The sequence below is a fragment of the Stenella coeruleoalba genome, assembly GCF_951394435.1.
Source record: "Stenella coeruleoalba genome assembly, chromosome: 20".
Classification (NCBI taxonomy): domain Eukaryota; kingdom Metazoa; phylum Chordata; class Mammalia; order Artiodactyla; family Delphinidae; genus Stenella; species Stenella coeruleoalba.
In genome coordinates, this window is record NC_137166.1 from 57,716,419 (window position 1) to 57,737,219 (window position 20,801).

The 20,801-nt window shown below is 43.3% G+C and overlaps 1 protein-coding gene across 2 annotated transcripts; it reads right to left on the minus strand.

Moving 5' to 3' along the window:
* Nucleotides 1-281: 281 nt before the first annotated feature.
* Nucleotides 282-16,751, minus strand: LOC307178293 (uncharacterized protein). Of its 2 annotated transcripts, XM_079906343.1 has the most exons (3): nucleotides 16,513-16,751; nucleotides 15,272-15,398; nucleotides 282-2,677 (listed from the first exon to the last, which is right to left on the minus strand). In XM_079906343.1, the coding sequence occupies exons 1-3, from the start codon at nucleotides 16,543-16,545 to the stop codon at nucleotides 687-689; spliced, it is 2,151 nt and encodes a 716-aa protein (XP_079762469.1). In that variant the 5' UTR covers nucleotides 16,546-16,751; the 3' UTR covers nucleotides 282-686. The 2 variants fall into 2 exon arrangements, with proteins under 2 accessions (XP_079762469.1, XP_079762470.1); XM_079906344.1 differs by lacking the exon at nucleotides 15,272-15,398.
* Between the last annotated feature and the right edge of the window lie 4,050 nt (nucleotides 16,752-20,801).

The window sequence follows — 20,801 nt, forward strand, 5'->3', positions numbered from 1 at the left end:
GCAGGACGGTGTTTCCGGGAGATGTGTACTGGTGAAAATGAAGCTGGAGACCCTGGTAGTGATGCAGATGTCAGATGTGGGTAGTTCATGGTCAGGACACAGCAAGTGGAGGCCCTGCTCGGAGGGGCAGGAGAGAAGACAGTGGACGGGTGCAGGGTGTAGAGAAACCACTCTCATCAAAGTCCTGGCATTAGTGAGCATTAGAAGTCCTTCAACATCTCTGAGCTGGACACCCCTTCTTTCACAAATGCCAATAATAATAACTGAATCACAGCACTGGATTTGTTGGATACATAAATGGAGTCAGTCACAGGAAAGTCATCAATATTGGTTCCCAGAGAAAAGATAATCCTGTCCATCAGCATGGGGCTGGGGTGTGAGCATGGGTCCTGGTGTGGGGATCGGAGCACAGAAGTGTCAGGATGGATAAGGTGTTCTTTCAGTCCCCAAACCTGGGGGTGGGGGCAGGGGAGGAGTGAAGTGACCAGACTCTTGATATCCTGAACCAGGCAACCTGGCATTGAAGCCCAGATCACTGTCCATTTCTGGGAGATCACAAACAGATGACACATCATCTCTGTGTCTCAGTTTCCTCTCTAGAAATGGTCCATTAGCTGCACAGTTTCTTCTCACTCTCTTACCACCTGGAACTCCTTCAATATCACTGCTGGCCATGTTCGTGATATTCATAAAGCCCTTTCTTCAGTATGAACTCTGTGATGTTTAATCAAGTGGCACCTTTGGGTGAAAGATTTACCACATTCCTTGCACTGAAAAGGCTTTTCTCCAGTGTGGATTTTCCTATGGATGCGGAGGAGCTGTCTTTGCTTAAAGGCTTTCCCACATTCAGTGCACCCATAAGGCCTTTCTCCAGTGTGAACTCTGTGATGATCATAGAGAGAGGATCGACTAGTAAATGACTGTCCACATTCACTGCATTCATATGGCCTTTCTCCACTGTGAACTCTCTGATGACGAAGAAGGCTAGAGCTACCAGTAAAACATTTCCCACATTCACTGCACTTATAAGGCCTTTCTCCAGTGTGAATTCTCTGATGGTCACGAAGGCTCGACCTAGCAGTAAAAGATTTCCCACATTCACTGCATTCATAAGGCCTTTCTCCATTGTGAACTCTCTGATGATACTGGAGGCCACTCCTAGCAACAAAAGATTTCCCACATTCACTGCACTCATAAGGCCTTTCTCTAGTATGAACTCTCTGATGACACTTGATGTTCAGCCTAGGAGTTAAAGATTTCTCACATTTATTGCACTCATAAACCTGTTTTCCAGTGTGAAATTTCTTATGGGCATTGAGGTGTGCCTTTTGGCTAAAGAATTTCCCACATTCACTGCACTCAAAAGGCCTCACTCCACTGTGAGCTCTCCAATGATTACAAAGGTTCGACCTACTCGTAAACGATTTCCCACATTTATTGCACTCATAAGGCTTTTCTCCAGTGTGAACATTCATATGGGCACTGAGTTTTTCATTTCGGGTAAAGAATCTCCCACATTCACTGCACTCAAAAGGCCTTTCTCCACTGTGAATTCTCTGATGATTACAAAGGATCGACCAAGTAGTGAAAGATTTCCCACATTCACTGCACTCATAAGGCCTTTCTCCAGTGTGAACTCGCAGATGATAATAGAGGCCAGAGCTAGTAGTAAGAGATTTCCCACATTCATTGCACTCGTAAGGCTTTTCTCCAGTGTGAACTCTCTGATGTGCAAGGAAATTGGATTTGCGGGCAAAATATTTTCCACATTGGGTGCATTGATAAGGTTTTTCTCCAGTGTGAATTTTCTGATGTTCAATTAAGTTCCACTTTTGGATGAAAGATTTAGCACATTCCTTGCATTCATAAGGCTTTTCTCCACTGTGGATTTTCCTATGTGCTCTGAGGTACTTCCTTAGGCTAAAGGATTTCCCACATTCACTGCAGTCATAGCGTGTTCCTCCACAGTTAACTCTCTGATGTGTAAGGAAATGGGATTTGTGGCTAAAAAATTTTCCACAATGGCTGCATTCATAAGGCCTTTCTCCAGTGTGAACTTGCTCATGCTGAATAAGGTTAGTTCTTTGGGTGAAGGCTTTCCCGGATTCTCTGAACTCACAAAACCCTTCAGTAGTGAGGACTCTCTCATCCTGAACAAGTATTTCTGTGTATCTGGAGGCTTTCTTGCCTTCTCCCCAGCTGTGATGACCTTTTCCACTGTGAAAAACAGCTTCACACTCCTTACTGTTGTTCAGTTTCTTCCTGGTATTAGTGGTCTGTGGCTGAAGTTCCATGTTGGCCACGTAGTTGTTCCCAATCTCCATGTAGGTAGAGAGATTCTCCATTACATGGATTGTGCAGCTTTTGAAAAATGCGGGTCTCCCCATATCACAGCTGAAGGGTTTCTCGCTAATGTGCTGCTTCTGGTGCTCTTGAAGGTTTGCAGTGAAATAGAACTGTTTCCCACATGCCCCACATGTGTATGCTTTCTGCCCCCTATTTGTTCCTTGCTCTTCAGCCAAGTGCAAAATGTCTCTCAAAACAGGGATGCACATCTTACACGGCTGGGCCCTCTCAGGAGATGAACCTGCCCTGGGGGTCCTCATCTGTGACACTCCTTCTGCAGATACACTCTGTTCAGAAGGCATCTCTTCATCCTCAACTGCAGGAAAAGAACCTGAAAACAAAGAAGCGATGATGAAGTTCATGTTGAGTTTATTGCGGGGAGTGAGGCCATCACAAGTCTACATTTGACAAGTGAAAGAACCAGTCCACAAGATTGTGTTCAGGAAATGAATTTGGGGTCAAATTGAGAAGCAGCTGTTCTCACCAAGTACAGGACACAAGGACTGGATGGGCCCCAAAGCGAAAGGCGTCTTGTGCAATTCACTCCTTGTCAGTGGCCTTTACCAGGACTGCATCTCCTGGTGATCTCTGATAACGTACAGAAGTGTATGTCCATATATACACTAAGAAATGTAAAACAGCTAGTAGGAAGCAGCCGCATAGCACAGGGAGATCAGCTCAGTGCTTTGTGACCACCTAGAGGAGTGGGATAGGGAAGGTGAGAGGGAGATGCAAGAGGGAGAGGATATGGGGATATATGTGTATATATAGCTGATTCACTTTGTTATACAGCAGCAACTAACACAACAATGTAAAGGAATTATACTCCAATAAAGATGTTAAAAAAAAAAAGTGTATGTCCAGGTCTCAGAAAATCTGACTGCAACAGGTCACTGGCATTCCAGAAATATTAAAGGATCCCTATGTTCAGGACACAAATAGTGTCAGTACATACTATGGGAAAAACAGTGTGAAGACCACATGAGATAAGTGGTTTAGAGAGGTGGTAGGTAATGAATCCGAGAGTGCAGTCAGAATAAAAATGGGAAGTAGTAGAAATAACAAGTTGGTAGAATGTCACGAATGGAGAAAGACGAGAAGTGATTTGTAGCCACTGACAATGGCACTAAAACACTAGTCAAGAGGAAGTCATACTTCCTGATATGACTTAAACACAGACCTAATATCAAGGCCTCTCCCTGTTGTCATTCAAACACAGACCTAATATCAAGACCTTTCCCAGTTGTCATTCTTTTTTTTTTTTTTTTTAACACGGTATGCAGGCCTCTCACTGTTGTGGCCTCTTTTGTTGCAGAGCACAGGCTCCGAACACACAGGCTCAGTGACCCTGGCTCATGGGCCCAGCCGCTCTGCGGCATGTGGGATCTTCCCAGACTGGGACACAAACCCGTGTACCCTGCATCGGCAGGCAGACTCTCAACGACTCTGCCACCAGGGAAGCCCTGTCATTCGTCTTAATCAGGCCACCTCTGAGGCTTTTTGCTGAGACCAGAGTCATGTCCATCCCATGAAGCCCAAAGGACTCTCCATCCCGATTTGACCAACTACATGGGACACAAATGATACAAGTCCTAACATAGTCAGGATGGCTGAATAGCCAATACTGGCCGAGAGGAACTCAGTACACAATACACAATATATAAATATTACATTTTATGTCTGGTGCAGGGACTTTCCTGGTGACCCAGTGGTTAAGACTCTTTGTTTCTAATGCAAGGGGCACAGGTTTAATTCTTGGTCAGGCATGCCACACAGTGGGGCCAAGAAAAAGAACATCCGGTGGAGCCAGAGGAAAAGATGTACAATGGATGGAGTACAAAATGTTAGGAATGTGTCTCCCCACCTAAACAACTATTGTACTGGCAGAATCTAATTGATCTAACTCTTTTGCAACCATGGCACCTTCTGAAGATCTGCAGTGTCCCATAAAACAGTTTGAAAAGACAAAGCTTCAGAATCAAAATCAGATATCACAGGGATGTTTGAACAATCACATTGGGAATATAAAATAATTATGACTAATATGTTAATTAATGTCTACTAAGGGATAAAGCAGACAGCATACAATTCCAGAAGGGAAATGTAAGCTGAGGGATGAAAATTTTAACAAAGGACCAAAAAGAAATGCTAAAGATCAAGTACACCATAACAGAAATGAAGAATGACTATGATGGGCTTATTTGTACCCTGGACACAGCTGAGGAGAGAATATTTGAACTTCTTTTTCTGTTAGGAGAAACTTCCAGAACTGAAAAAATACAAAAATTAAAATAAAAAATAAACACCCAAATATAAAACATCCGTGGGACAAACACAAAATGTTTAACACACACATATGGAAACATCTCAAACAGAAAGAAAAAAAGAAACGGAATAAATACTTGAAGCAATAATGATGGAGAATTTCTAACAAAATGATGTCAGATACCAACCAACAGATCCAGAAAGCTCAGTGAACATGAGGCAGGTTTAATGCCAAAAACACTACATCTTAGGCTTATCACATTCAAATGCAGAAAGAAAAAATACTAAAAGAGGCTAAAGGAATCAACACCTTTCCCAAGAGAAGCCAAAAAAACCCACCCAATTACATTTCAATTCTCCTCAGAACTCAGGGAAATAAGAACTGAATGGAGTAAAATATTTAAAGTGGGAAGGGGGAGGGGACATCACCAACCTAGAATTTGGTAACCAGCGACATAAATCTTCAACACTGATGATGAAATAAACACGTTCTTAGACACAGAAAAATTGTGGAACTATATTAAAAGGATTCTTCAGAGAGAAAAAATGACATAGATCACAAATTTGGGTTTCATAGAGAAAGGAAGACCATAAGAGAATAAAAAACTTTCATTGACATAAAACTGACATGGGACATTGTATTTCTTTTTTTTTTTTTTTTTTTACAGTAAACACTTAAACACTTTATTTTTATTTTATTTTTTAAATTTTTTTGTGGTGCGCAGGCCTCTCACTGTTGCGGCTTCTCCCCTTGCGGAGCACAGGCTCCAGACGCGCAGGCTCAGCGGCCATGGCTCACGGGCCCAGCCGCTCCGTGGCATGTGGGATCTTCCCGGACCGCGGCACGAACCCGCGTCCCCTGCATCGGCAGGCGGACTCTCAACCACTGCGCCACCAGAGAAGCCCGGGACATTGTATTTCTTTAAGTTGTACAACATGATTTATGTATACACTGCTAGGAGCACCACAATAAGTTTCGTTAACATACATAATTACATTTTTTTCTTCTGATGAGAACTTCTAAGATCTACCCTTTGGAAACTTCTAAATGTACAATACAGTTGTATTAACTAAAGTCACTATGCTGTGCACTACATCCCCAGGACTTACTCATCTTATAACTAGAAGTCTGTAACTTCTGACACCCTTCACTCACTTCATCTAACCACCTTGCCCTGCTCTGGCAATCACTAATCCTTTCTCTGTATCTGAGTTTGGTGGGGGTGTTGTTGTTTTAAAGGTTCAACATGTAAGTATACTCATGTAGTACAGGTAAACCTGGAACAACATGGGTTAAAACTACTTGGGTCCACTTGTACAGAGATATTTTTCAACAAATACACACAGGATCACATGATCTGTAGCTAGATGAATCCACAAATGGGAAAACTTCAGAATCAGAGGGCTGACTATGGGACTTCAGCATCCACAGATTTCAGTATATGCAGGGGCTCCTGGAACCAATCCTCCGTGGAAACAGTGGGACAAGTGGATTTGTCTTTCTCTCTCTGACTTATTTCACTTAGCATAATGTCCCCAAGGTCTATCCATGTTGAGGCAAATGGCAAAATTTCTATCTTTCTTTATGGTTGTATATTATTGAATAATATGCCACATATACTACATGTTTGTTAGATCCACTCATCCATCAATGGACACTTAGGTTGTTTCCACCTGTTGAATATTGTAAATAATGCTGAAATAAACCTGAGGTACAGATATCTTTTTGAGATGATGATTTCACTCCCTGTGGATAAATACACAGAGGTGGAATTGCTGGACCATATGGAAGTTCCTTTTTGAATTTTGTAAGGATTCTCCATAGTTTTCCATAGTAGTTGTAACAATGTACACTCCCACCAACAGTGCACAAGGGGTCCCTTTTCTCCACAACTTCACCAACACTTATTTCTTGGCTTTTTCACAACAGACATTGTAACATGTGTGAGGTGGTATCTCATGGTGGTTTTTTTCCCTAACTTTTTATTTATTTTTGGCTGCATTGTGTCCTCATTTCTGTATGTGGGCTTTCTCTAATTGCAGTGAGTGGGGGCTAGGCTTTTGTTGTGGTGCATGGGCTTCTCATTGTGGTGGATTCTCTTGTGGCGGAGCACAGGCTCTATGCGCACAGACTTCGGTAGTTGCAGCATGCAGGCTCGAAAATTGCAGCACACAGGCCCTAGAGTGTGTAGGCTTCAGCAGTTCTGTCGCATGGGCTCAGTAGTTGTTGTGCAGGATCTAGGGCACACAGGCTTCAGTAGTTGTGGCACTTGGACTCAGAAGTTGTGGCTCATGGGCTCTAGAGCGCAGGCTCAGTAGTGTGGTACAGGGCCTTAGCTGCTCTGCAGCACGTGAGACCTTCCTGGATCAGGGATCTAACCCACGTCCCCTGCAGTGGCAGGTGGATTATTCTTTTTTTAATAAATTTATTTCTTTATTTATTTTTGGTTGTGTTGGGTGTTCGTTGCTGCATGTGGGCTTTCTCTAGTTGCCACAAGCAGGGGCTCTCTTCGCTGTGGTGCACGGGCTTCTCATTGTGGTGGCTTCTCTTGTTGCAGAACATGGGCTCTACACGTGCGGGCTTCAGAAGTTGTGGCACACAGGCACAGTAGTTGTGGCTCCTGGGCTCTAGAGTGCAGGCTCAGTAGTTGTAGCTCACAGGCTTAGTTGCTCCAGGGCATGTGGGATCTTCCCAGAACAGGGCTTGAACCCATGTCCCTGCATTGGCAGGTGGATTCTCAATCACTGTGCCAGCAGGAAAATCCTCATTGTGGTTTTGATTTGCATTTCCCAACCATTAGTGATATTGAGCATCTTTTCATGAAGGCATTGCCCATATGCATGTCTTCTAAGGAAAAATAGTAACTGTATACTCCATTATGCATTTTATAATTAATGAATTTATTTATTTTTGGCTGCATTGTATCTTCATTATTGCATGTGGGTTTTCTCCAGTTGTGGCGAGCGGGAGCTACTCTTTGTTGCGGTGTACAGGCTTCTCATTGCAGTGGCCTCCCCTGTTGCGGAGCACAGGCTCTAGGTGCACAGGCTTCAGTAGTTGTGGCATGCAGGCTCAGTAGTTGTGGCTCATGGGCTCCAGAGCACAAGCCCAGAAGCTGTAGCACATAGGCTATCTGCTCTGAGGTATGTGGGATCCTCCCAGACCAGGGCTTGAACCTGTGCCCCCTACATTGGCAGGCAGACTCGCAACCACTGCACAACCAGGGAAGCCCTGTTATGCATTTTAAAACACACCCATTTATGTATGCTTATGTAAAATTAAAACAAATGAGAACAATAATACAATGCAGGATAGCAATTAGGATTTTTTTTAAATTATAAGGTATTCAAACTACCAAGGCAGCCATACAGTGTTATATGAAAGTGGACTTCAATCAGATGTAAATACAGAGTGCAAACTCTAGCACAACTACATTAAAAAAATGAAAAGAAACGAGTATATCTGATATGCTAACAAGGAGAGAAAATGCAATCATACAAGATGCTCGATTTAAACAATAAAAACAAGAGTGGAAGACTAAAATAGGAACAAAGAATATGGTCAATGGTAGAAAATGGTAACAAATACATTAAATATTTATCCACCTATATCAATATATTAAACACTGATAGTCTCAATGCACCAATGAAAAGAGAGATTATCAGAGTGAATCCATAAGCAGGAGTCAGCTATATGTTCTCTCAAAATAATCCACTTTATTTATTTATTTTACATCTTCATTAGAATATAATTGCTTTACAATGTTTTGTTAGTTTCTGCTGTATAACAAAGTGAATCAGCTATCTGTATACGTATATCCCCATATTCCCTCCCTCTTGAGCTTCCCTCCCACTCTACCTATCCCACCCCTCCAGGTCGTCACAAAGCATTGAGCTGATCTCCCTGTGCTATGCAGCTGCTTCCAACTAACTATTTTACATTTGATAGTGTATATATGTCAATGCTACTCTCTCACTTCATCCCAGCTTACCCTTCCCCCTCCCTGTGTCCTCAAGTCCATTCTCTACATCTGTATCTTTATTCCTGTCATGTCCCTAGGTTCATGAGTACCATTTTTTTAAGATTCCATGTATATGCATTAGCATATGGTATTTGTTTTTCGCTTTCTGACTTACTTCACTCTGTATAACAGACTCTAGGTCCAGCCGCCTTATTACAAATAACTCAATTTTGTTCCTTTTTATGACTGAGTAATATTCCATTGTATATATGTACCAGATCTTCTTTATCCATTCAACTGTCAATGGGCATTTAAGTTGCTTCCATGTCCTGGCTATTGTAAATAGTGCTGCAATGAACACTGTAGTACATGTAGTTTTTTGAATTCTGGTTTTCTCAGGGTAGTGGGATCTCAGCCCAGTAGCAGGATTTCTGGGTCATATGGTAGTTATTTTCTTAGTTTTTCAAGGAACCTCCATACTGTTCTCCATAGTGGCTGTATCAAGTTACTGCATGTGCACTTTCTCTAGTTCCAGCAAACAGGGGTTACTCTTCAGTGCAGTGTGCAGGCTTCTCATTGTGGTGGCTTCTCTTGTAGAATATGGGATCTGGGCATGCAGACTTCCATAGTAGCAGCACACAGACTCAGTAGTTGTGGCTCACAGGCTTAACTGCTCTGTGGCACGTGGAATCTTCCTGGACCAGGGATCAAGCCCATGTCCCCTGCATTGGTAGGTGGATTCTTAACCAATGTGCCATGAGTGAAGTCCAGAAACCCACTTTAAATACAAATATGTGAGAATTTCCTAGCAGTCCTGTGGTTAGGACTTGGCGCTTTCACTGCTTTAGGCCAGGTTCAATCCCTGGCCAGGGAACTAAGACACTGCAAGCTGTGGCACAGCCAAAAGAAAAAAGAAAAAGAATCCACCAATACATGATGTCATTGATAGATTCGGAAAACCAGATCTGGCAAAATCCAACACCTATTCATGATCAAAATCTCCATCTCCTAGTAAACTAAAAATAGAAAAAGAACTTCAACTTGACAATTGAAATAAACACTATACTCTCATCTTTACCAGATGAAAAACTAGAGAAAAACTAGAAACTTTCCCAATAAGATGAAGAAGGCAAGGCTCTTCCCTCTGGCAACTCCCTTTCAACTTTATACTCTAAGTCATAATTAATGGACTCATAGGAGAAAGTTACATAAAAGTTATACTGATTGGGAAGGAAGGAATCAAACTGCCTTAATTCTCAGATGATATAACCAGCTATGTAAAAACCAAAATACACACACACAAAAAAAAAACCCCAAAACAAATCCTGGAACTTGGAAGCAATTATAGCCAAGTTTCAGGATACAAGGATACTATACAAAAGTCAATCACTTTCCAATACATCAAGAATAAACAAGTGAAATTTGAAATTAAAAACACAAGACCATGTACATTAACACCCCCCTAAACAAGTAGAGAGAGAAAGGAAGAAACACTTAATTATAAATCTACCAAGACATATACAAGATTTACATGAAGGAGGACTTCCCTGGTGGCACAGTGGTTAAGAATCTGTCTGCCAATGCAGGGGATGTGGGTTTGATTGCTGGTCCATTAAGATCCCACATGCTGTGGAGCAACTAAGCCCATAAGCCACAACTACTGAGCCTGTGTTCCAGAGCCTGTGAGCCACAACAACTGAGCCCACGTGCCACAACTACTGAAGCCCATGTGCCTAGAACCCATGCTCCGCAACAAGAGAAGCCACCACAATGAGAAGCCTGCGCACCGCAATGAAGAGAAACCCCTGCTCGCCGCAACTAGAGAAAGCCCGCCTGCAGCAAGAAAGACCCAACGCAGCCAGAAATAAATAAATATAAAAAGAAAAAAAATCTACATAAGGGAAACTCTAAAACTCTGATGAAGAAATCAAAGGACTACATAAACAGAACTAAATTAATGGAAAGATATTTCATGTTCATAAATATGAAGACCCACTACTGTCAAGAAGTCAGTTCTTCCTAATTTCACCTAGACTGCACCTAGATTCAATGCAATCCAAATCAAAATCCCAGCACATTATTTTGTGGACATAAGTAAACTGATCCTAAAGTTTATACAGAGAGGCAAAAGTCTCAGAATAGCCAAAACCATACTGAAGAACAAAGGTCGCAGACTGACACTACTCAACTTCAAGACTTAGTATCTTAAAAAGAAAAAGAAAGAAAAAAAGAGAAAGGAAAAGAAAAACAAGATTTAGTATTTAAGGTAATCAAGCCTGGGAATTCCCTGGCACCCTTGGTTAGGACTCTGCAAATTCACTGCTGAGGGCCCAGGGTTCAATCCCTGGTTGGGGAACTAAGAACTTATAAGCTGCGTGGCATGGTGAAAAAAAACAAAAACAAAATGTAATCAAGCCAGTGCAGTATTGTAGAAAGGACAGAGAAATAGATCAATGAACAGTATTGAGAGCACAAAAACAGAGCCACAGAAATACACTCATCTGACTTTTGACAGATGACAAGTGCCATACAATGGGGAAAAATAAAGTCTTTAGAATAAATAGTACTGGAACAACCGAACATCACATGCCAAGACATGAATTCTAGACACAAACCTTACACCCTTCACAAAAAATTAACTCAAAATAGATAATGGGACTAAAAGTTAAGTACAAAAAACCCTTGGGCTTCCCTGGTGGCGCAGTGGTTGAGAGTCTGCCTGCCGATGCAGGGGACATGGGTTCCTGACCCGGTCCGGGAAGATCTCACATGCTACGGAGCGGCTAGGCCTGTGAGCCATGGCCACTGAGCCTGCGCGTCTGGAGCCTGTGCTCCGCAACGGGAGGGGCCACAACAGTGAGAGGCCTGCGTACCGCAAAAAAAAAAAAAAAAAAAAAAAATCTTAAAATTCAGTACGAAAACAACAACCCAAATAAAAAATGAGCAAAACACCTTAACAAACACTTTATTAAAAGAAGATATACACATAAAAATTTAGCATATACAAAGATGCACGGAAATGCAAATTAAACTCAAAAGCAGATACCAATACATACCTATAAAAATGGCCAAAATCCAAACACTGACAACACCAAATGCTGGTGAGGGTGTGGAGCAACAAGAATTTCATTCATTGCCGATTGGAATGCTTAATGGTAGTCCACTTTGAAAGGCAGTTTGGTAGTTTCTTACTAAACTGAAATGAACATAATCTTATATCCTCCAGCAATTGTACTCTGCGGTATTTATACAAAGGAGTTGAAAAGGGACATATACACAAAAACCTTCAAACAGATATTTACAGTAGCTTTATTCAAAACTTTCAAAACTTGGAAGTAATCAAGAAATCCTTCAGTAGATGAATGGATAAACATGATACATCTAGAGAACAGCAACATTATTTACAAATAAACTGCAATGAGCTATCAAGTCAAGGAAACTTAAAATGCATGTTACTATGTGAAATAAGCCAAGATGAAAAGGCTACATACTGTATGAGTCCAAGGATATGACATTCTCAAAAAGGGGAAACTAATGAGACAGTAAAAAAGTAATCAGGGGACACCAAGGAGTATGGGGGAAGAAGGGATGAACAGGTGGGGCACAGAGAATTTTTAATTGAAAATTGAACACATTCTGTATGATACTATAACGGTGAATACATGTCATTATACATTTATCAAAGCCCACAGAATGTACAACACCACGAGTGAACCCTATTGCAAACTTTAGATTTTGAGTGATAATGATGTGTTCGTGTAGGTTCATCAGTTTTAACACTCAGATGGGGGATTTTTGATTCAATGCAATCCCTATCAAAAACAATGACGTCTTCAAGAAATAGAAAAATTCAAAAAAAAATATTCAGACTCAAATTCACATAGACTCTCAAGGGATTCAATACAGCCAAAGCAATTGTGAAAAAAAACAAAGTTGAAGGATTCACAACACATGAATTCAAACTTTCTTACAAAGCTACAGTAAGCAAAACACCATAAGGTGCTACTGGCATAAAGACAGATATATACTCCAGTGGAATAGAACAGAGACTAGAGTGTCTAAAAATCAGCCCTCAAATATATGATGCAATAATTACTAACAAGAGGATGATTTTCATTGAATAAAGACAGCCTTTTCAACAAATGGCACAGGGAAAACCAGATACCCACATGCACAACAATGAAATTAGAACCTTACCTAACACCAGACACAAAAATTCACTCAAAATATATCAAAGGCCTAAACGTAAGAGCTAACATGTAAGAGCCTTGTTTACAGGGAGAGTTAGAAAAAACAAACAAGTAAAGCTTCAAAACGTTGGATTCAGCCATGATTTCTTGCCTTTGACAACAAAGGCAAAAGCAACAAAACAAAAAATAAACAAATTGGACCTCATAAAAACGAACAATTTTGGTTGCATACCTTTAATTTACACAAACTTATGTGTCATTATAGCCTAAGAAAGCTGGGGGAAGAAAGGAAAAAAATGAAGAACTTTTTAACATCAAAGGACACTATAAACACAGTAAGAAAGAAACCACAGATTGGGAGAAAACATTTCCAAAACACGTATATAAAAAGGGATTCATATCCACAATTTATGGATAAATCTGTAATTCAACAACAACCAAAAAACCAACTTGATTAATAAATAAAAAAGAACTTTAACAGATATTTTTCTAAAGCTGTACAAATGGCCAATAAGCACACCGAAAGGGATGTAATTGAAATGGGAAAAATATACCATTTCACCTCCATTAGGATGGCTATGATCTAAAGAACAGAAAATAACAGGGACCTCCCTGGCAGTCCAGTGGTTAAGACTGCATGCTGTCACTGAAGGGGGCACAGGTTTGATCCCTGGTCATCACTTCTTGGGGAACTAAGATCCTGCAAGCCCCCCAGCAAGGCCGAAACAAAACAAAAAAAGAGAACAGAAAATAACAGATGCTGGAACATCCGGGGTGGAGCAATGGTTAAGACTCTGCACTTCTAACGCAGGGGGTCGGGGCTCGATTCCTGGTCAGGGAACTAGATCCCACATGCATGCCACAACTAACAGTTCACATGCCACAACTAAGGAGTCTGCAAGCTGCATCTAAGGAACAAGTGAGCCAGAACTAAGGAACCTGCCTTCCACAACTAAGACTTGGCAAAACTGAAATAAATAAATAAATGTTAAAAAAATAAAAAGAAACAAAAACCCAGATGCTGGCGTGGATATAGAGAAATTGGAATCTTGAAAAAAGTCTTGAAAAAACATCCTATGGTCTGTTTTAGTAGTAACAATGTCAGTGACAACACTGTCACACAGTCAGGCACAAAAATATGTCAGGTACAAGAATGGAGCAAAGTTTGGGTACCATTCATTTGGACAGTCACCTGGCCAAAGACAGGGCAAACAAGGAGGGATTGATCAGGTGGATGGCAAGACTACTGACCATGACAGTCTCCCAAGGCAACAGAAATAAAAGCAAAAATAAACAAATGGGACCTCATCAAACTTACAAGCTTTGGCACAGCAAAGGAAACCATAAAGAAAACAAAAAGATATCCTATTTCCAAATAATGTGACTGACAAAGGCTTAATTTCCAAAATATATAAACAGCTATACAACTCAATAACAAAAACAAACAACCTTGAAGACCTAAATAAACATCTCTCTAAAGCAAAAACACAACTGGGCAATAGGCACATGAAAAGATGCTGATCATCGCTAATTATCAGAAAAATACAAATCAAAATTATTCAATACAATGAGGTACAACCTCACACCAGTCAGAATGGCCATCATTAAAAATCCTACAAATAACAAGTGTAGGAAAGGGTGTGGAGAAAAAGGAAACCTCTTACACTGCTGCTAGGACTGTAAATTGGTACAGCGACTATGGAGAATAGCATGGAGGTTCCTCAAAAAACAAAAAATAGAGTTACCATATATTCCAGCAATCCCATTCCTCACCATTTATCCAGAGAAAAACATGGTTTGAAAGGATACATGCACCCCAATGTTCAATGCAGCACTGTTTACAATAGCCAAGACATGGAAGCAAACTAAATGTTCATCGACAGTTGAATGGATAAAAAAGATGTGGTGCTTATATACCATGGAATATTACTCAGTCATTAAAACGAATGAAATAATGCCATTCACAGCAACATGGATGGACCTACAGATTGTCATACTGAGTGACGTTAAGTCACAAAGAGAAAGATATGCAGAATGTAAAAAAAAAAAGTTGATACATATAAACTTATTTAGAAAACAGAAACAGACTCACGGACATAGAGAATGAACTTGTGGTAGCCAAGGGGGAAGGGTGAAGGGGATGGATAGTTAGGGAGTTTGGAATTGACATGTAAACACTGCTGTATTTTAAATGGATAACCACGGACCTACTGTACAGCAGAAATTAAAACAAAATTGTAAATCAACAATACTTCAATAAAACTAAAAACAATCTACAAAAAAGACTACTGACCCTGAATCTTTAGCTGCAACTTTGGGGCTAACTGGTCATCGGGCACTAAGGACTAGGGATGCACTCTGCCTAGCCATAGTAACCACAGCACATAACCAAGGAATTTAAGAAGAAAGCAGTGCCCATGTACCAGATGTGAGGACAGAGCTGCCCTTGAGGAAGAGAAGAAAGGAAGAACCTAGCTCAGAGGATAGGGGTGGGTGTGAGGACCTTACCCAGCATGCATACAACTGCAAAGTTCTCCAGCATGACATCAAGATACAGGTGTATCTGAACCTCATCAAGAAGACACCATTCCTCCCAGGAGAAGTACACGGCCACATCCTCAAAGGTCACACTGCCCTGGTATAAGAGGGACAAATGAAACCATGAACGGTCTCACTCCTGAAAACCCACAATCCATCTTCCCACACACTTCCCCTACTGCCCAAAAAGATGGAGCCATTTGAGACCTGGGGTAGAAAACCTCCCTCCTCTGATCTGAATCTCCCAATACCTCCAGAACACACAGGCAGTCATTTGAAGCCGAAATCCTGCTTTTCTGTGCTGTTTATTCCCACCAGAAAATAAAGGAGACCTGCACTTACCTAAACCAACTCAACCTCACCTCAAAGTACTTCCACATACTGGTGTGGGTTCTGGAGTAACCTTCCATACTCCCTCCATAGAACGTCTGGGCCTGCACTCAGTACCCAGAGCATGAGGTTCTCCAAGGTCCCCCAACCAAAAAGCTAGTAGAATGGCAGGTGAAGAGCCCTAAGACACCTCAAATACAGAGAATGTGTGCGTGGGGGTCAAAACAAGTGAGGGATTGGGACAACCTCCATTAACCAAAAGTGCTTCTGCAGCCCTGGGAATCTGTGGGAACAAGCAGGCCATAGAAAAAAGTGACCATGGTGTTATTCCAGGAGATCAGGCCTTCCGTGGTCCCATGGCGGAACCAGAGCCAGATAATCTCGGGCTGACTGGCTAATCTCCCCTCCCTGCCTCCGTCCCCAGTGCTACCTTTTATCAGTTGTGACCTTGGAAATTCCACAACTTCCCTCTGCCTCAAAGTCCTCATCGCCCACCTAGAGTCTTTTCTTCCACTGAACAGGCTTTGGAGAATTTTTAAAAGCCTAACTCAGATTGTGTCCTTCCTTTGTTCAAAACTCTCCACCGATCCGAGGGCCCTAAGAAGAAAAGTATAGCCTCTCAGCTACCACTGCAGATACAGCCTGGCCTCAAACTTGATTCCTCGCAGAAACAAGGCGGAATACACGTCTCCGGAATGTTCCTGCTTCGGTTGCATCTCCAAGCCTCACTCACACCGCATACACTGGTGGTCAGAAATAGATAAAACACCCCTGAAGCCCTCACTGTCCTGGACCAGACGTGACCAGGCGCCGCTCACTCGGGGCGTTTGTATTTCGGTGGGGAAACGGGCAGGCGAGAACCCGGAGACTGCAGCGTTTACCTGAGGTTGGTCCCTCAGTGCAGAAGCCGCCATCGGAGCCTTTGCGCGGAGCGGAGCGTCGACAGTCCAGCTTCCGGGTCGGAGTCGGCACGGTTACTCGCCGCAAGCGGCGGCGTCGTCCCCGCCCCGCCCCTGTCTAGTGCGCACAAACCCTCCACTTCCGCCTCCTGGGCCCTTCACCTTGTTCCCAACATCGCACAGCGGAGGTATTGAACAGGTCTACAGTCTCAACAACAATCAAAATCTCCTTACGAAGACATCGGAAGTACCCCTCCCTGATGTTCCCCTTCCGGAAATGCTCCTTTTCTAGATTTTCATTGGATGAACGTTCCCTTAGCGCAAGTTCTTCTGTGTAATGTAGTTCCGTGGCCTGAAGCAGTGGCGCCCCACACTGGAAGCACCAGGAAAAAAGCCAAACAGCACCGAGAGGAGCGCTGGGAAATCAGCTGGGGTGGGGGGGCGAGGAAGCGGCTCCATCCCTCTTAAGGTCTGGGTGGGGATACATGAGGAAAAGGGGGGGTATAATTCAGAGCATTTATTTAATCTCAGACTCCTTGAAGCCAAACCACGTCGACATCCAGTGGTAACTAGAAGTAAATAAACATCCTATTGCTCTTGAAATGCGTGCACCCTGAAGTGCTAGAGTCATTTTGTAAGCTATGATCAGGGACAAGAAAAAAGACAGGACCCTGACTGGGAATCTGGAAAGGAGATATTGGGCTGGCCTGATGCAGCTAAACAAGAGGGAAAGCACAGCTTTTGGTCCCCCCAGCAAAGGCTCTCCTGGCTGCATAGTCAGTGATTGTGCCCAAGTCACTGAGAAACACTGACGGATGATCAGGCCACCCCAAATGGCTGTATTCTTGCTCTATGTACATCCCTGCCCCACCAGTCTGATTCATCTGCACCCTACTCACATGGCTGACCTTCCCTGTTAATCATAAGGCTTATTCAGTCAATGCCTACCTTCTTGCCCTAGCCACAGGTAGTGATTTTTCTAATCTTTAGATCATAACTTCTTCACATTGATAGTTTATCAAAGGGGCTGAGTGCTGTTCTCCTATGATGGTTTCCCTGAGAACTGATGAGCTAACCTCACGTCAATTCCCTCTAAATCAGGTAAACTCCTTCTGCCCCCCAGTAAAAAAGAACTGCAGTCACATTCTGCCTCCTGTCTGCAGACAATGGTGGGAGTGTGTCTCCAGGACCTTGCTCTGGATAAGTAAGATCCCCTATCCATTAAACCATTGATGTCTCTGTCCTTGTCTCTGGGCTCTTTCTTTGGTCTTCAAGCTGGGCAATTATTCATATATTATCCTGCCTCTGGGACAAGACCCCTTACTCTCTCCCAGCTGACCAGTGTCTCCAGCCTCCACCACTCCCGCCCTGCTGTGGCACCGCTCCACAGGGAGAAGGCAGAGCCAGTGTGGTTTCTCTGCATGTATGGTGGAGTGGGTGAGCTGTGGCCAAACAGCTACCGTCAGAGGTGTGGGCTGCTTCTCATGTACCAGTGGAGCAAGTTCCCTCAATGGCCACCGCAGCCCCACCTGGGCTCTGCCCTGGGACTAGCTTGCCTCTTCATCCATAAATGGAGTCTTTCCCTGGTCTTGACTGCCCCAGATCCAGCGACATGTTGGGGCATGGAGTTAGTGTAGCCAGAGCATTTCTTCTGCTCTGGCCGGGGTGTGTGGTGAACCTGCTCACTGGAAACCGGCAGCTGCTGAAGCAGATCTCTCTCTGCCCGGTCCCAGGACCAGGTGGGAGCATGCATACTCCTTCCAAACAGAGTCCAGGATCCTCCAACCTTTCTCTCTGTCCCACTCGTCCTCCAACAAGTCAGGAGGCTTGCCTCTGCCATATAGAACCTAGGAATTGGTCACCCAGTCTGTGGCTCGATCAGCTCACTGCCCCGGGTGGGTGTCTGCCACCTGTGATCTCCCTTCTCCTCTGAGTCCCATATCTCTAGACCCCAGTGCTTTTCTTCCCTTCCTGCCAGATTACGTGTGTGTATGATGCTTACAGCCTTGGTTGTACAGGAGTCCTTCTGCCAGTTTCCATTTAGTTTTCAGTGAAGATTGTTCCACTGTAGATGTATTTTTGATGTGTTCATGTGGAGAAGTGAGCTCATGTCCTCTTACACTGCCACCTTGATTTCCTCTCAGCTGGTCCATAACGAACAAAAAGAACCAAATGAGAAATGAACCTATATTGTTTGGAAGAAAAAAGGTCACTTCCTTCAACACCAGAGACTGACAAAGCCTCTCTACTTGCCTAAGCTTTAGTCGGAATCCTCTGAGCGTTCTTTCCCACAGATCTTGGTCTTTGACCCATCCTTGCAGGGCCTGCTTAGCCAAGTTTTATCAAGAAATCTTCAAAGCCCGCTTAGTAAGAATAACTCCCTCAGTGATATCTGATCAAACACCCATTTCCTATCCTCGATATCTGACCTCTACGGCAAGATTTTTAAGTTGGTTTACCAAGAACACCCCTTACCCTGTTTTCTGTTAGTGATTTTCCATCCACTGACTCATTCACTCTACTCCTTGGCTCAAATCCTCAGCTGTCTTAAAGTTGAACTCAATATTTCACCTATATTGTCAGAATCTTGACACATCCAAAATATTGATAGTTCTGAATAAAGAATTCCTTACCATTTTAACAAGTGTCAGAATAAAATTTTCCCATAACACTGTTAAATCCATTTCAGTCAAACATAAACCTACTCTCTGTAGACAAGGACATAGTATTGGGAGGATCCTTACGCACCACCAAAAAGGGCACCTAGGGAGCCACCTGGGCACTGAGGGACTTGGATCTCACATGTACCCTCCACAATCTTCTCAATCCATAGGAGGTATTGATAATATCCCCATTTCAGACCTGAAGTAATGGAAGGGCTGAGAGGGAACTTCCTCAAAGTCACAACCCCAGAGGGGACTCAGTCAGAATTCACAAAGAGGTCTTTAGACTCTGCAGCCTCTGCTCCTTGCTGTGGCTGCTCAAAGGGAACAAATGCTGTGAAGGGGATTTGAAAGTCCCATTTCCTACCCAAGGAACTGTGGGAGAGGACCCAGGGAGTTCAGATGAAGCAGGAATCAGAAAGGTCACAGAGGGCACTGGGGTTGTAGTTTAGATGGTAACAGAGTGGGAGGATGTAGGGGCATTTATCCTGCAGCAAATGGACCATTTCTTGAGAGGAAAGTGTGGCCCACATACAGGGTATCTTCTGCTCTGCTTGTGAACCCCCAGCAATGGACCAGGAATTGGGATTCAATGTTAGGTCACCTGGTTCAGGTCACAAGCAGTCTGGTCACTGTAGTCCTCTTTCACTCCCCAAGTAGGTTTGGGGACTCACAGAACACCTTGCCCAACCTGACACCCTCTGTACCCTTCTCCCCAAGAGCCCCTCTCATTCCCTCTACCCCATGCTAATGGACAGGACTATCTTTTCACTGGGAACAAACATTGATGGCTTTCCTGTGAATGACCCCACTTATCAACCCAACCTGCCCAGTGCTCGGAATGTATTATTATTTTTCCTATTTGTGAAAGGAGGGGTCTGCAGTTCAGAAAGTTTGAGGGACTTCCAGAATGGCATTCAGCTGCCATCCCTTTGATGAGAGTGCATCCTCTACACTGAACAGGTGCACTGGCTTCTCTTCTGCACCTCCCTGCACAGAATACATCAGCTGTGTCCCGACCATGAACTACCCACAGCTCACGTCTGCATCCACACCAGGGCCTCCAGCTCCACCTCCCCCAGTGTACATCTCCCTGCAAACACCTTTCCTTTTGTGAAATTGTTCACAGGGACAGCAGCATGAACACAACAAACCACACAGGGTCTTCAGCATCGCCCCAAATATGACACGTACCTCCACCATAAGACATATGCAGTGATTTGTTTCCAAGGTCGTGTCCATGTTCTTCATGAACCCACTTCACAATGTGCCTGGGTACAAATTGTCCTGGTAAGTATTTCGAACCCTGTGAGGGTCCCTGAAGGACAAAGAATGTCCACTGCAGCACTCTCCCTGTAAACAAGGCTCTTCCTCCTAACCCCCTCACCCATCTCCTTACAGCTCCTCCTACCCACCAGAAAAACATAAATCACCGAATGATTGCTAATCAGCAAGAACGTGCCCACAACTCCTCAGGACTCACCCTTGACAAACATTCATCCAAATGCCAAGGGCTGAATGCAGGCTGACACCTCACATAAACCATGTAAAACCCCACCCCAAGTCCTTTGCTTGATAAAGCTGCTCACAGGTGTGAATCTCCCGCTT

Bases quoted from the DNA above. Each gene is read 5' to 3' on its own strand.
- LOC307178293 (XM_079906343.1), bottom strand. From the start codon at position 16,545: ATGGCGGCTTCTGCACTGAGGGACCAACCTCAG. The intron at 15,399-16,512 runs GTAAACGCTGCA...CTCTTATACCAG, and splicing joins CACTGAGGGACCAACCTCAG to GGCAGTGTGACCTTTGAGGA. The intron at 2,678-15,271 runs GTAAGGTCCTCA...CTTTGTTTTCAG, and splicing joins TGCAGTTGTATGCATGCTGG to GTTCTTTTCCTGCAGTTGAG.